Below are 16,996 nucleotides of genomic sequence, written 5' to 3'. Positions count from 1 at the left end.
AGTGCTTGGGACACCCACATCCTCTATCAGAGAGTCCTGGTTTGAATCCCAGCTCCACTTTTTTTCCTTAAGATTTGTTTATTTATTTGAAAGGCAGAGTTACAAAGAGACAGGAGGAGAGACAGAGGGAGAAAATTTTCCATTCGCGTTTCACTCCCCAACTGACTGCAATGGCCAAAGCTAGGCCAGACCAAAGCTGAGAGCCTGAAAATCCATCCTGGTCTCCCCTGAGGGTGGTAGGATCCCAGGTATTTGGGCCATCATTTTGCTGCTTTCCAAGGCACACTCACAGTCCAGCTCCACTCTTAATTTTAGCTCCCTACCAGTGCACACCCTGGGAGGCAGCAGGTGAAAACTGAAGCACTTGGATCACTGCCAACTAGTATTAAATCTGGATTGAGTTCTGAACTCTCAGCTTTGTCCTGATCTAATCTCTGTCTCTCTCTCTCTATTAAAATGAAAATAAAATTATATATATATATACATGTATATATACACATATAGCACAAATATTTTCTGAAATAGAAGATAGGAGAACAATGGAGTGAAAATATCCATATAGTTCATATGAAAGACCATAGATGAAAGGATTCTCCATTTTATTATCTTTATTTTCCTCTGCAATCCTATTTTCAGTTTCCTATACACTATTATTGTATGTCATTTTATATGTGAAATAATTAACTCTCCACTCATCTTGTCATCTTAACGACATATCTCTGCCTTGTTTAAACTCTGCTTCACCTTTAGTCTTCCTGTAGTTTTGTGTATAGAGGTAATTTGAATAGTAAAAAACAATATGTATACGTGTGAGATTTGTTTCGCAAACATTTACTTGAAAAAGCATTCTAAGAATCATAAGTAACCTCTTCCTAACAAAAACAAAAATAATCTTTTTGAGCTCCCTTATTTCACAACTGAAACTCACCCCTCTCTTCCTTCCTCCTACCTCTTTCCTCCTTCCTGATATGCGTGTATATTTACTGAGCACCCACTACGTGCTGAACACTGCTATATCCCTGCATGCCATCCATTTGGCATCAGCAAAAATTACCCTGGATTCAGCCAACCATGGAATCAGCTATGCATTTGCAGGAAGTTGGATAATGCTCCACCAAATTCTATAAGTCATGTATTTCTCTTGTCTTGGCTATGTTCAGTTTTTGTTATTTTTCTTTTAAGTATTTTATCATCTTCTGTAAAGCTCTATTAGAGAAACCTCTCTGGTGTGCAGAATTCACAAGATATTATTAAAAATGAAGCACCTTTCCAATCTGAAGTAGGTTTCTGTCTTAGCTAGAATTTTTTTTGCCTGTTCAAGAATGATACATTTTATGAAGGAAGAACAGGGAAACTTTGCGAGTCTTGTAACTGAAGACGGTTTAACACATTTCCACAAGGCACTGGATTTGGTGCTTAGTACAGTTCCATTTGTTTTTGCCCTTTTCTCACCTCTTAGAGGTGTCTTCAGTTTCTGTTCCTCTTAAGCAACATCACAAATTCACTCCAAACTCTGTTGAGCTTCGGTGGTGAAGACATTTCTGAGAATTAGCTCTCTGGAAAACTTAGATTCTCAATGTCTATTCCTTGTCACCCATCTGACTTGCAAAGTTATGATTAATTCCATATCCATATTTGGCCCAATGCGATAAGAGCATGTCTAAGCTGGACCTGAAACTACAGAATGAAATCAAACATACAGATCTTCTAATTTAAAATTAACCTCTTCAGGGCTGGCACTGTGGCGCAGTAGGTTAATCCGCCTGCAGTGCTGGCATCCCATATGGGTGCTGATTCTAGTTCCGGCTGCTCCTCTTCCAATCCAGCTCTCTACTATGGCTTGTGAAAGCAGTAGAAGATGGCCCTAGTGCTTGAGCCCCTGCACTCCCAAGGGAGACCAAGAAGAAGCACCTGGCTCCTAGCTTCGGATCGGCTCAGCTCTGGCCGTTGCAACCACTGAGGAGTGAACCAACGGACAAAAGACCTTTCTTTCTGTCTCTCCCTCTCACTGTCTGTAACTCTACCTCTCAAATAAATAAATTTTTTAAAAATCTTTAAAAAAAAATTAACCTCACTTTAGAAATGAAATAAACAGACAAATCAGGAAGAGGAAAATATGGCCTCTTAGCAGGTCAAGACTTCCAGTGGAGATATACAAGGCTTTGGAAAGAATGATACTCTGATCCATCATAGGCATAGATCGGATTTATAATTTTAGATTACAGTATCCTTTCTGTCACTTTTTTTTTCACTCTCCATTGCTCTTGCTCTAATATGAATGTCATTAACGAGATACATCAAAATGTGTTTGTGTGTCATCTGGGCCTTTGTTTTAGAATTCTTATCAGTGGATGCGAACTCATTTGTTCAACACAGAGCAGCATAGAAACAGAATTGTCATAGGCAATGTGAACTGATGTTGCTTTCGTTCTTCATAGACGAAAGATTAAAGAAAGACAAATTCTTTCACATAGAAGTTCTAATGTCATATATAGAGTAACAAATGGCAAGTTTAAAAATTTGAATCTTTCATTGAATATTTAATATTTCAAATTGAACATTTATTGAACATTTGTTGAATAATATATTCATATACAACATTAGGTGTAAGGATACAAAACTCAATTTCTGACTTTGATGTGTGGATTATTAGAATTTATTTATTTTTTATTCTGATTGTGAATTGTGACACTATGCCATATATTTAGATTTTAGCACATTTTTCTTCCAGATGTGATTAATTCTCCTTTAAATTTGTTTTCTCTTGTCATCTTTAGGAGATAGTCAACTTCAACTGTCGGAAACTAGTGGCTACAATGCCTCTTTTTGCTAACGCAGATCCTAATTTTGTGACTGCCATGCTGAGCAAGTTGAGATTTGAGGTATTTCAACCTGGAGATTATATCATACGAGAAGGAGCTGTAGGGAAAAAAATGTATTTCATTCAGCATGGTGTGGCGGGTGTCATCACAAAGTCAAGTAAAGAAATGAAGCTGACAGACGGCTCTTACTTTGGAGGTTAGTAAAATATTAAATGCAACTGAGGTGGAACCTAAGTGGTCTAAGAAATGTCTTTGTTAGAATTTCCAAGATGTCTGATTATTGGATTGTTGATTTTGAACATGTACTTGATTTGAATTCACATACAAATGTCTTTAACGGTGTGTTTTTACATGTCAGGGTCAAAGGTGCAATGTATGAGGGTTTACAGAATTGGTTGGGCTATCATTTCAGCCTCTGTACCTGAAACCAAATAATTGTGGCTTAAAGCAGATGGAAAAATATCTCTCACACAAAAGTCCCAAGAGGGTTGCACAGCTCTTTCTCTGCAACTTTTCAGGGACCCAGATTAAATTTATTTTGTTGGTCTATTTATCCACTACAGTGCTTCTGTTTTATTTGTTTTTAATCTCCAGGAGAGGCTCTGATCCTTCCATACCATGTGTTGCGATGGCCTACAAGATGGGGTAGAGAAAATAAAAGAAATGAAAACCTAGCAATTTCCTGTTACATATGTATCCCTAAGTTGACAATGTCACTGTTATTCACATATGATTGGCCAGAATTTGGTTATAGGATCATCTCTATGTCTAGAGAAGGCTGAGAAATGTAGCCTTTAATTGGGTGGAAATTTACCTTTCTAAAATAATCTAAACATTTTAATTGTTTTCATTTATCTAATGATCCGTCTATTACTGCTTATAGGAGTTTTTTGGTTAATTCTTTGATATTTTCAACATAGATGTTATTGTCTTCTAGAAATGGAGGCAGTTCTATTTCTTCATTTCCAATTTGTGTACATGTTAGTTCCTTTCCTTCCCTTGTCTCTTATTTTGTTGGCAAGGGTGTCTAGTATTATGTTGAGATAGAATACAGAGTGAAGATATCCTTGCTATTGCCTTGATGTTGATTTTAGGAGAAAAGTATTTAGTTTTCATCATTAGGTCAGATGCTAATTGAAATGTATCTTTGATGTTCTTAAACCTGTTTGAGGCTTTTGTTTTCCATCCCAGCCTGTCTGAGAATTGTTTTAAACATGAATGGATATTGGAAGTTTTCAAGTTTTTTTTGTTTTGTTTTGTTTTAGATTTGGGCAAGTTTCTTTTTTCTTTCTTTCTTTTTTTTTTTTTTTTTTTTTTTTTTTTTTTACTTAATGAATATAAATTTCCAAAGTACAGCTTATGAATTACAATGGCTTCCCCCCCCATAACTTCCCTCCCACCCGCAACCCTCCCCTTTCCCACTCGCTCTCCCCTTCCATTCACATCAAGATTCATTTTCAATTATCTTTATATACAGAAAATCAGATTAGTATATATAAAGATTTCAACAGTTTGCCCTCACATAGCAACACAAAGTGAAAAAATACTGTTGGAATACTAGTTATAGCATTAAGTAACAGTGTACAGCACATTAATGATATAGCTAGTACTGAAACAGTGTTGTTGTTGTTTTTTAACCTTTTGCCAGCATATCGTCAGGTTTTTTTCTCTTTGATTTTTGATTTGAAGGTTGAACTAGCCTAGCATATCTGAAAAAATTTTTAATTTATTAAAGTGTGTAAGCATTGTTAGATTTGAATTGCTAGTATTTTGGTCACAGTTTCTGTGTCAGTCTTCATGAGAGATATCGGTTTGTACCTTTTAATTTATCTAATGTATTTTTCTGGTTTTTGTATTAGGCTAACCCACTTCATAGAATGAATTGGGAAGGGCGCCTTCTGTTTCCATTTTATGGAAAAGATCATTGAGAATCAGTACCATTGCTCTCTTAAATCTTTGATAGAATTTGCTAGTGAAAACACTTGGGCCTGGTTTTTCTTTTTTTTTTTTTTTTTTTTTGCAAGGTCATTTTGTTACTAATACAAGTTGTTTATACCACAGCTATAAATTTATTCTGATATCTATTTCTCACTGTGTGGTTTTTGCTAGTTAATACTTCCCAGGAACTGTTTGAGCTTTCTTCAATGTTATTTTTTTTCACTTTTATCAAAGAACTAGATTTTGGTATCATTGATTTACATTCTTCTCTTCTGTTTTTAATTTTATTGATTTCTGCTATAATTTTTTATTATACCTTCCTTCTGGCTTTGGGATTAAGTTGCTCTTCTTTTGCTATTTTGCTAAGGATGATGCTTTAACTCTTGATTTTTATATCTTTCTTCCATTCTCATATATGTTTTTAATATATATATAGTATATAGTATAAATTAGTATATAGTATATATATATATATATATAGTATATAGTATAAATTCCCAAGTATCACCTTGTCACCTCCCACAAATTTGTCATCACAGTTTAATTTTCATAATTTCACAGTATTTATAAATATCTACCTTGAGCACTATTCTATTTAAAGTTTTTTAAGAATTTGGGATTTTCTATCTATTCTTCTGTTATCAATTTTTAGTGTAATTTCATTACTAACTGAGAATTACCTTGCATGATTCTTATTATATTTACTAAGGAGTGTTTTTTGGCACTGAACTGTGTGAAGGATATATATTCTGATGTTTTTACTTACTCAACACAATTCACTTCTCCAAGATTTTCTGTAAAATATTATCTTGTTTGGATGCAGTGTTTTTAGCCTCACTCATATTGTCACTATGTTGATATGAAGTGGCTGTCAGTAGACTCCAGATTTTTGAAGCGACAAGTCTGCAACAGTTTACAGAAAAAAATGGGCCTGCATTGCTTTTAATTCAATTCAATTTAAATGCCAAAAATGAAAAAGATGTTATTCATTCCACCATGAATAAGTAGACATAATCAGGCACAGAACAGCGAACTTCAAAAGAACAAAATAAGAGAAGTCTAACCTTAGGATCATGAAGAAGGAATGGAAGAAAAGGAAAGTAGAATAATTGCTCGATGTATATTAGGCACATTCGACAGGCCTGTGGTCATAGCAGAGAGCAAAAGAAACCAAATTCCTTCAAATTGTTGAACTTTTATTTTGGTGGATTCTTGTATTTTAGAAAGATTTTAAAAAATCCCACAAATTTCTGAAAATATGAAACCGCATCATTAGTGGTGCTTAGCATTTTGGGAAAATTCATAGCCTTCCTATGCATGAAATGCTAAATCTTTTGTCATGTACTATGATGGGAAACAAGCCCATCAGAAGGAAAATACTATTTTGAGGATTACGAATAATGCCAATGTTTTTCTAGTTTTGGGGAGACTGCAAGGCATTTTTTTTTATATGGCTGATATATGGGTTTAGAATTTTTAAGCCCAAATCCATTTGAACAGATAAAAAATCATTTGACTTTTTTTTCCAATTAGAGCCATATATTTGAAAAACACAAGCAATCCCTGTCATGAAGCATCTGCCAATCTGTAGTTTGTAATTTACTCTGCCTCTAGTACTTTGCATATTTTTACAAGTTGATACTGGTTTTCTAGAAGGTGTGAGGCAACTGTTGACAGTGAATGCACAATTTTATTAGCTCAGTGTTCCCATTGCATTTGTGGAGAGGAAAAGCCTGGAGCAGGGAATAATGATGGCTCTGATAGACTTTTTTTTGCTTTTGCTTTTGCTTCCTCATTTCTTATCATCTTAGTCTAGGCTAAGTGAAATAATTATTTCAACACTTATCAGATAGCTCTGACATATCTTTCTGAATGTTTTGGTCCACTTATAAATACCATTATACAACCACAAGAGGAAGTTTTGCTAAATCATTAGGCAAAAGCTGTTAATCCCTGTCTACATCATCACCTCACAGTTTTGTATATTATAAAGTAATTTACAAATAAATCAACATGTTATAAAGGATTAAATCCAAATACCTGTTATTAACATATGAAAGACAGGATGAACATAAGAACACATTTTATTTTCAAGCTGTGTCCTTCTCTGTTGATAAATTAGGAAAGCAAAAGAAGGGGATGAGAAGTAGAAACCCAAAAATTTTTACTATAATTGTGGGTCCTCCTCCATTCCCAGCGTTATTCACAAGGAGCTACATTTTGAGCTTTTTATAATTAGAGAACAAGACTACATCCTGAGCCTATTAAAATAAGATCTCTAGAAGTCAAGCATATTCTTTAAGCTTGATGAATGCATCTTATCCCTACACACTTCACAAAATATCTCTACCTCGTTCCTAAATTCCCTTATCTATTTAAAAATGGTACAAAATGACTTTATTGGAAATTCTAGGGTTCTCTTGCATGCTTAAGTGAATCTAGCAAGTTCTGATTCACTTTAGGATGTAACATTGTTTTGAAAATTCAAACCATTCTTTGTCTTGAAAACTGTTAAGTTTTGATTGTCATAGTTCTTGGATATTCACATTTTACTTGTATTATTCAAATGCCAACTTTTGTAATAACAATCTCTATATACTGTTAAAGAAATTTCTTACAATAAAAATGTCAAATTTCTCCCCCAATTTTCGTATGCATATCCCAGGAAGTGGAAGGAAGCAAGGCTTTCAGTAAAGTGTAACTGGAGGAAAAGCTGTTTTAGGAGAATATACCCCACCAGTAAATGTAGTCTACGGAGAATCCCTCCCTTGAAGTGATATTTTCTTTAAGATTTCTCTTTGAGTAACTCTCCATAGGTGATTTGAGAGTAATTAATGGTCCTTATCTTGAAGTTAAAAATTTCCCATTTCATATCTGTATCATCATAGTCTCAGAAGAGATGGCTATGGTACCATGCTCACTGCGTTTCATACATTCTACAGCCATTCTTCTTCCAAGAGATCCATCTGGATTGTTCCTCCTGCCTTCTATCTGAAGAAGAATAATGTCCAGAAGTTTGGACAAAATCCCCAAAATGCTGTAGAGTCCAGACTAACCTATTTTCCTAATCTCAGTTCACATTTTCCCTCACTTTTGGGCCAACATCTAAGACCACCAGTTCTTACATACACTAGCAAAATTTGCCTTTCCAGAGAATGATCATTTTGTTTTTAAAATTCCTCCTCATTCTTTTCAGTCTGACACCTTGCTTCTCAGCTTTGTTGGTTGATTGATTTAGCTTCTCATCTTTTTCAAAGTCTTTCAAATATTATATTTTCCATCTTCCACAGACTAGTGATTTTTCTCTTTGGGTTTCACAAAACTTAACATATTATTTCATTGTTTTAAATGTTATTTTATGTCAGCATTACATATTACAATCTGATATTTCTGAATTTAAACACAACTTTTTCAAGTTCAAACTTGCAGCCCTAAAATACAATGCCTAGACTATCAACAACACTCAGTAATAATTTGTACAATGAATGGATAGGTGGATGGTTGGATGGATAAATATATTTCCCTTATCATATCTTTAACCTTCATTTCTTCTTTTTTCTATCTAGCCCTAAAATTAGAAAAGCATAAATCCCCTAATTCACTTTAGTATAATCCTGCATTAAACCCACTGTCTTTAACTCAAGATAGGAAATCAATGCAGATAATAATAATAAATTACAAACTAAACAATGAATACCAAGCATTACCTACCTCTGAGACATTCAGAGTTAATTTACTTTTTAGTCTAATTCTAAATTAATTTCACTGTTAGAAATTAGATAATACAGTTACTCTATATTTGATTGATTTAGATTTAGAGTCTAAATCAATCAAATATAGAGTAGTGGGGGTAGACATTTTGCCTAGTGGTTAATATGGCTGCATCCCACATGGGAGTTTCTGGGTTAAGTTCCCCGCTCCAACTTCTGATTCCAGCTTCCTACCAATGCAGACCCTGTCAGAGAGTGATTATGACTCAAACAGCTGAGTTCCTACTAGCCACATGGAAAACCTGGATGTTGTCCCTGGCTCCTGATTTCCTCCATTTGAGAAGAGAACCAGCAGATGGGAGATCTCTCTCTTCTCTGTGTATGTGTGTGTATATGTGTGTGTCTCTCTTTTTCTCTCTCTCTCTCTCTCACTGACTCTCCTTTTCTCTCTGTAACTCTGCCTTTCAAATAAATAAAAACAAACCCCTTCTTGTTATTCCTACAAGTTCTTGGCTGAAGTCATACATGTATGCTAAATAACTAGACTTCATATTTTAGTAATGCTTTAGTTAGTACTTCCTATAGAATCACTGTGTGTGTCAATATTAATATGTTTAAAACCCAATTCCAGTCTGGCAGCGTGGCTCACTAGGCGAATCCTCTGCCTGCGGTGCTGGTACCCCTGGTTCTAGTCCTGGTTGGGGCGCCAGATTCTTCCAGTCCAGCTCTCTGCTGTAGTCCGGGAAGGCAGTGGAGGATGGCCCAAGTGCTTGGACCCTGCACCCGCATGGGAGACCAGGAGGAAGCACCTGGCTCCTGGCTTCAGATAGGCGCTGCTCGCTGGCTACAGCAGCCATTTGGGCGGTGAATCAACGGAAGGAAGACCTTTCTCTCTGTCTCTCTCTCTGTCTAACTCTGCCTGTCCAAAAAAAAAAAAAAAAAAAAAAAAAATCCCAATGTGATTATTTGGAGGACCTTTGAGATCTTTGGAAGGTAACTAGGTCATGATAATGAGCCACTCATGAATGGAATTAGTGTACTTAAACTAAGAGGCCACAGAACTAGCTTGTTGTTTTACCAGGGACACATAAGGGTCAGTCTGCAACCTGGAGGAGGTCCTCATCAGAGCCCAAACATCCCGTTACCCTGACCTCAGACCTCTAGCCTCTTTTGGGAAATAATCTTTGCTGTTTATAGTCCACCCAATCTGTGGTAATTTGTGTACCTGCCTGAATTGACTAAAACATGCTGAAAAAATTTCAAGATTCCCTTTGGAGTACATCTTTTCCTATTCCTATTCATTTGCTTTCCAGCCTCGATTTTGGTTTTCACAGTTCCAGGACAACTTTGCTGACTAAGATCTCCTTGTCCTACTTCAGCAAAATCTGTTCATCTCTTGTCACAGTTGGGTGTGATTAATGAGCTAACAATAGCAAGGTACTTTGCTTTGGGTAAAGTTTTGCAAACCATTATCCTGTTATGACACTTTATTTAAAGGTCCCTATTGTGTATTGTATTTGTAGAGTTTAGGAGAGAAAACATGAGAGAAGTTTATCTGAAATGGTACACTTCAATAAAGTAAGCGAGTAGAGCAACTGCATGAAAAGAGCTGAGTTGAGACTTTTGAATATAATCTCAGTCTCCTCTCACCCTTTTAAATGCACACTATCACTCAGAGTCCGGTGAGCTAAAGTACAGAACACCTTTCAATGGGAACAATAAATGCTATCTTTTTAAATTTATTTGCATGCATTTCATAGATACATTAGGAACATAGTAATTCTTCCCACTGTACCTGCCCTACCACCCACTCTCAGGCATGAGTATACATTTGGAAGTAATTAAAAATTCTTTAACTTTCTCAAAGTCACACTTTTATCCTAAAGAAGAGTAAATTTTTTACCTGTGGAATTTGTTGGATTCTTTCTTATTTTGTGACATTTGAAGGTTAACACATTCTGAAAGTCACATTTGATAAATACCCCCCAACACATGCTCTTTACAAGTAAAGCGTACTCTTAGGAATCTGCTGTTTGAACAGGTTCATTTGGAAGGCGGTGGTGTCCTGCAGCTACTTTATGTGCATCATTGCTGGTGGACAGATGGCTGGTTTCTCACTGTGTCCTCATTTCAACTCTCTCTCTAGTTTGCTCCTTTTCCGTGTGGCTTTCCACCTGTCCTGGTAATGCAGGCTTTTTAATTCTATGCCCAGTTCTACTTACTCTTAAATGTATACACTCCCTTCACGTCTGAAGGTCCAAATTGCTAAAGCTGTGCAGCTGTGTCAGTGATCGCCCTTACTGAACGATTCACTGCATGCAATTTAAAAGATTATGTCTGCAGACCTTAAGCATATTTCATTGTTCTATTGTTTTCCTTTCATAGTATTATAAATTAAGTTATCAAATTCTATCTTTAAGATCAAAACTATAGAGGATTTGTAGGCAGCATGATGTAGTGGTGCAGGCCTGTCCACTGAGCAGTATCTGGTCCAATCTCTGACAGTAGCAGCTAACTGCACATCCCACAACAACTTGTTTAACACCCAGAGACTCAGGATCATCATCTGTAAAATGAGTTTACTAAGATAGCTGCTTCCAGCTCAACAATTCTGCTGAAATGGGGTTCTCGGTGCATGTATTCTCTTTGCCAGCTTCCTTGTTTTGTTTGAGTAGCATTCTGAGCATCTAAAATGTCTCCTTGTCTATTCTAGAGGCCTCAGTATTTTTAAAGAAAGGCTGCATTTCCATTTATGGTCATCATTGAGGATGTTTTCTAGGCCAACCACTTAGCATTTAAAGAAATGGAATCAAATAATGTTTGTAGTGATTCATGCTCTGGTGAATAAAAATCATCTACAAGTTCAACGGATGTGAACTATGTTCAACGGATAGTGAAAAAAAGTAGAAATTATCAGGAGCTGACCCCACGAAATTCTGTGAAATGCAGTGAGTCGGGAGAGACTGGTTAAGTGTGTAAGTGTTGGCCTTGATGCTTGAGATGCTAATGGACATTGGAAAGTCATGAACATTCTCCGATTTCATTTTTCCATATCTCTAAAATGGGGACAGTAGTAATTTCTTCCTCGTTAGGTTTGCTTGTAAGAGTCGGGAGTGTCTGGTCTGCAGGCCATATATCAGTGAAATTATTGGGTCTGGCTCCGTCTAGGCAACCTCAGGCAAGATGAAAATTCAATAAACCTATAGCAGGCAGATTTTTAAAGTGATAATTCTGTAACACAAATAATGTTAAAAATATCTAGATGGGGGCCAGCACTGTGCTGCAGCAGGTTAAAACTGCAGCTTGCAGCGCCAGCATGCCATATGGGCCCCAGTTTGAGTCCCAGCTATTCCACTACTGATCCAGCTCTCTGCTATGGCCTGGGAAAGCTGTAGAAGATGGCCCAAGTCCTTGGGCCCATGCACCTTCATGGGAGACCTGGAAGAAACTCTTGGCTCCTGGCTTCAGATCAACTCAGCTCTGACCATTGCAACCAGTTGCGGAGTGAACCAGCGGAATAGAAGACTTCTCTCTCTCTCTGGCTCTACATGTCTCTGTAACTCTGTCTTTCAAATAAATAAAAGTAAATCTTCAAAAAAATAATATAAAAAAAAAAATCTAGATGGTCCTTGACAGAATAAAGATTCCTCAACCCTGGGACAATTAGATGATTTAACATATCTAAAATGCTTAGGACCCTATCTGGCATGTAATCTGTACCACAAGATTAAATGTTAACATAAACAAAGGGGCTTGTGTAGTATGAAGCAGTATATATCTGTATAAGACATTACTAAGGGGCCGGCACTATGGTGTAGTAGGTTACACTTCTGCCTGTCGGGGTGGCACTCCATATGGGCATTGGATAGTATCCCAGCTGCTCTACTTCTTATCCAGGTTTTTGTTATGGCCTAGGAAAGCCGAAGAAGATGGTTCAAGTGCTTGGGCCCCTTACCCACATGGGAGACCCAGAGGAAGATTGCCCAGCTCCGGCCATTGAAGCCATTTGAGAAATGAACCAGTGGATGGAAGACTTCTCTCTGTCACTCTTTCTCTCTGTCTATAACTCTATCTCTCAAATAAATAAATGAATCTTTTTTTAACTTTTATTTAATGAATATAAATTTCCAAAGTACAGTTTACGGATTACAATGACTTTCTCCCCCCCTCCATAACTTCCCTCCCACCCGCAACCCTCCCATCTCCCGCTCCCTCTGCCCTTCCATTCACATCAAGATTCATTTTCAATTATCTTTATATACAGAAGATCAATTTAGTATATATTAAGTAAAGATTTCAACAGTTTGCACCCACATAGAAACACAAAGTGAAAAATACTGTTTGAGTATTAGTTATAGCATTAAATCACAATTTACAGCACATTAAGGACAGAGATCCTACATGATGAGTAAGTACACAGTGACTCCTGTTGTTGCCTTAACAAATTGACACTCTTGTTTATGGCGTCAGTAATCACCCTAGGCTCTTGTAATGAGTTGCCAAGGCTATGGAAGTCTTTTGAGTTCACCGACTCTGATCATATTTAGACAAGGTCATAGTCAAAGTGGAAGTTCTCTCCTCCCTTCAGAGAAAGGTACCTCCTTCTTCGATGACCTGTTCTTTCCACTGGGATCTCACTTGTGGAGATCTTTCATTTAGCATTTAGGTGTTTTTGTTTTTGTTTTTGTTTTTGCCAGAGTGACTTGGCTTTCCATGCCTAAAATACTCTCATGGGCTTTTCACCAGATCCGAATGCCTGAATGGCTGATTCTGAGGCCAGAGTGCTGTTTAGGACATCCGCCATTCTATGAGTCTGCTGTGTATCTCACTTCCCATGTTAGATCATTCTCTCCCTTTTTTATTCTATCAGTTAGTATTTGCATACACTAGTTTTGTTTATGTGATCCCTTTGACTCTTAGACCTATCAGTGTGATTAATTGTTAACAGAAATTGATCACTTGGACTAGTGAGATGGCATTGGTACATGCCACCTTGATGGAAATGAATTGGAAACCCTTGTCACATTTCTAACTCTACCACTTGGGGCAAGTCCGATTGAGCATGTGCCAAACTGTACATCTCCTCCCTCTCTTATTCCCACTCTTATATTTAACAGGGATCACTTTTCAGTTAAGTTTCAACACTTAAGAATAACTGTGTATTAATTACAGAATTCAACCAATAGTATTAAGTAAAACAAACAAACAAAAATACTAAGAGGGATAATGTATTAAGTTGTTCATCAACAATCAGGGCAAGGGCTGATCAAGTCACCATTTCTCATAGCGTTCATTTCACTTCACCAGGTTTCCTTTTTGGTGCTCGGTTAGTTGTCACTGATCAGGGAGAACATATGATATTTGTCCCTTTGGGACTGGCTTATTTCACTCAGCATTATGTTTTCCAGATTCCTCCATTTTGTTGCAAATGACCGGATTTCATTGTTTTTTACTGCTGTGTAGTATTCTATAGAGTACATATCCCATAATTTCTTTATCCAGTCTACTGTTGATGGGCATTTAGGTTGATTCCATGCCTTAGCTATTGTGAATTGAGCTGCAATAAACATTAATGTGCAGTAGATGGAAGACTTCTGTCTGTCACTCTTTCTCTCGGTCTATAACTCTATCTCTCAAATAAATAAATGAAGCTTTAAAAAAGGACTTCAGTAAGTTACTAAGAGACTTCAAATGTATGTGGGAAAATTAAATTAAATTATAAATTTTTTGTAGTGCAAAACAAATTTCCAATCAATGCAGAATATTTTTGTTAAATATTGATATATTTATTTGAGAGGCAGAGTTACAGTGAGAGGGTGGGAGAGACAGAGAGAAAGGTCTTCCATCCACTGGTTTATTCCCCAAACGGCCATAATGGACAGGGCTGGGCCAAGAGCCAGGAGCCAGAATCTTCTTCTGGGTCACCCACATGGGTACAAGGAAGGGACCAAGCAATTGAGCCATCTTCCACTGCTTGCCCAGGTCATCAGCTGGATGGGAAGTGGAACTGTTAGGACTTGAACAAGTGCCCATGTGGAAAGCCAGAACCTCATGGTTTTTTTTATACTTTGCATTTTCCATACATATTTTGAAGCACTCTCATATTATTGACTCAATGCTGTAGTCAAGTAAATGAACACTGGAGGATCTAACTCTCAACTCATATTTCCTCTTGTTTCTGTGTTAGTCTTAATTTAGTAGCACTGAAAGTCTAAATCAAAGTGTGTGTATGGCAGAGGATGGAGAGTATATATAAACATATGCATGTACACATATACAACATGGAATAACACTCTAGGATTTCATAAAATCCAAATTTTCTAAAGCAACTAGTACTTGATACACTAGGTATTGTCATATATAATTTCAAATATACCATATAATACTGTATTTGATTAAAATAACTACAAAATATTCTTTAACCATTTTTCTACATCAGTTGCCAAAATGTATTAGAAGAAAAATGGAAATGTATAGATAATATATATAGTATACATAATGTATAATTCATATGCTGTATTAACCGGAAACATTTTTTATAAATTTAGAATGAAGATAAATCAAATTCATTATGTTATACCCTTGCATACATAAGAAGCCTAAAAGATACATGAACCTGGAAATTGATGGTGACAGGACTGAGATTATCACTTTTAGGCACTTCTTTTGTATTTTCTGCAAGTTGTTTACCAATGATGTTATTCTATAACATTTCAGAAAATAGGATTCTTACCACTTCAAATGAATTATGAAACACATTTCACACATATACATACACATTTCTCAAGCCTATTGCTAAATAATCTAAATTTACTAATTTTAAACATGTTCCAATTAAGTGTGATCTATCTATTATCTATGGAAACACTTACATGGAAAAGAGTAAAATTACCTGTCAGATAGTCCAGAAAAAGAATAATGAAGTAGAAAAAGCTGGGCTATTTAAAATTGCATCAACCTATTTTTGCATGGTATAATAAACATATTGACGTATTTTAATAGACATCCTTATTATCCAGCATAATATTATAATTGCTTGCATGAATAGCTCCCTTTGCTGAGATATATGTTTGTGCCCCAAAGAAAAGAGGATTCAAAAGATGTACAACCACATCAACTCATTGGCAGCCACTTATGCTACTGCAGTCATACTGGATTTCAATGAGAAAGGTAGTTAAAGACCAAAACAGATCAAAAACGTTAAAAGAAATAGCATTTTAATTCTTAATTTAATATATTTCACAATGCAATGGCTCACTTATTTGTTCAGTTCCTATTTACTTATGCTCTTATTGTCTAATTAGGGAATGATCAAAAGAAAAATTGATTTTTCACTTCATGACCATCTTGGACTTGATGTTACTTATATTGTTTTTGACTTCAGTTCCTTTAGGATAAAGGCATTCTGGTTATAACAATAATTCCACTTATAGAAATGATTTGAACTAAGTCATTTGAGCATCTTGGCATCTGAATTTTCTGATTGACTTCTTGGGTTAGACACACAGGTGTCTGATTACTGCCTTTCTTTTTGTGGACACAGCTTTACTAAGATATTATGTTGCAGATTGGGATTAATTTTCTTACAATGTTTGATTTATTTAAACTATGATATTAACAGGTGTGTAAATAGATGTCAAAATGATTCTTTGTGTTCCAGACATAATCTTGAATGGAAATTTTAGGCAAGACAAACGAGTGGAAATGACTATGCTTGAGCAAATCCATCCTGAAAATGCCATTTTATATCTTGAATTGTTTGAAAATCAAACAAGGAAATAATAAAACTTGACCATAATCCCTTCTTCCCAAATCTGAACTTTATACAGTAAAATTTAGTAGTTCTAAAACCTTAGCTATTATATAGCTCCTTAATTGTACAGTGTTTCTTAATTAATTTATTTATTTGAAAGTTAGAGTTACAGAGAGAGAGAGAGAGGAAGATCTTCCATCTACTGATTCACTTCTCAGATGGCCACAATGACCAGGGCTGGTCCAGATCAAAGCCAGTAGCCAGGGGCTTCATCCAGGTCTCCCACACTGGTGGCAGGCGCCCAAACACTTGGGCCATCCTCCACTACTTTTCCCAGGCCATTAACAGGGAGCTGGATTGGAAGTGGAGCAGCTGGAACACCAGCTGGCACCCATATGGGATACCAGTGTCGCAGGCAGTGGCTTTACCCACTAACCCACAGTGCTAGCCCAACTGTGTAGTTTTTAAGAAGATTAAATTTGTGTTTGTGTGTCTCCCCAAATGATAAAAATATAAAGTTTATTAGAGAGGATGGGGAGCTAATGACAAGTATGTGATATATATGCTGCTGAGCACATCCTTGGTTATTTTTTATTCATGAAGTCCCCTGAATCACTTGTTTCGCCATAATTACCATCTTTTTGTATGGATGTAGATGTCTACTTTGCAGTTTTGCTGGAGGTTATGTTCTGTTTTAGGAAATGAAACAAAACTCAACATTCCTGCCAGCATTCACTGGAACATCTTTGAGCAAGCCCTTTTGTCACTGAAGC

General features: G+C 36.3%; 1 protein-coding gene across 1 annotated transcript in view; it reads left to right on the top strand.

The window, feature by feature from the left end:
* The window catches only part of HCN1 (hyperpolarization activated cyclic nucleotide gated potassium channel 1), a 406,216-nt gene that overhangs the window by 365,542 nt on the left and 23,678 nt on the right, over nucleotides 1-16,996 (top strand). Inside the window, exon 6 of the mRNA XM_062211814.1 lies at nucleotides 2,778-3,018. Within this exon, the coding sequence (XP_062067798.1) occupies nucleotides 2,778-3,018 (241 nt within the window). The remainder of the gene's footprint in view (nucleotides 1-2,777; nucleotides 3,019-16,996) is intronic.

Source organism: Lepus europaeus, chromosome 15, assembly GCF_033115175.1.
Source record: "Lepus europaeus isolate LE1 chromosome 15, mLepTim1.pri, whole genome shotgun sequence".
Taxonomy (NCBI): Eukaryota; Metazoa; Chordata; class Mammalia; order Lagomorpha; family Leporidae; genus Lepus; species Lepus europaeus.
The sequence above is the reverse complement of the archived record's forward strand: the minus strand, read 5'-3'. Positions and strand labels throughout refer to the sequence as shown.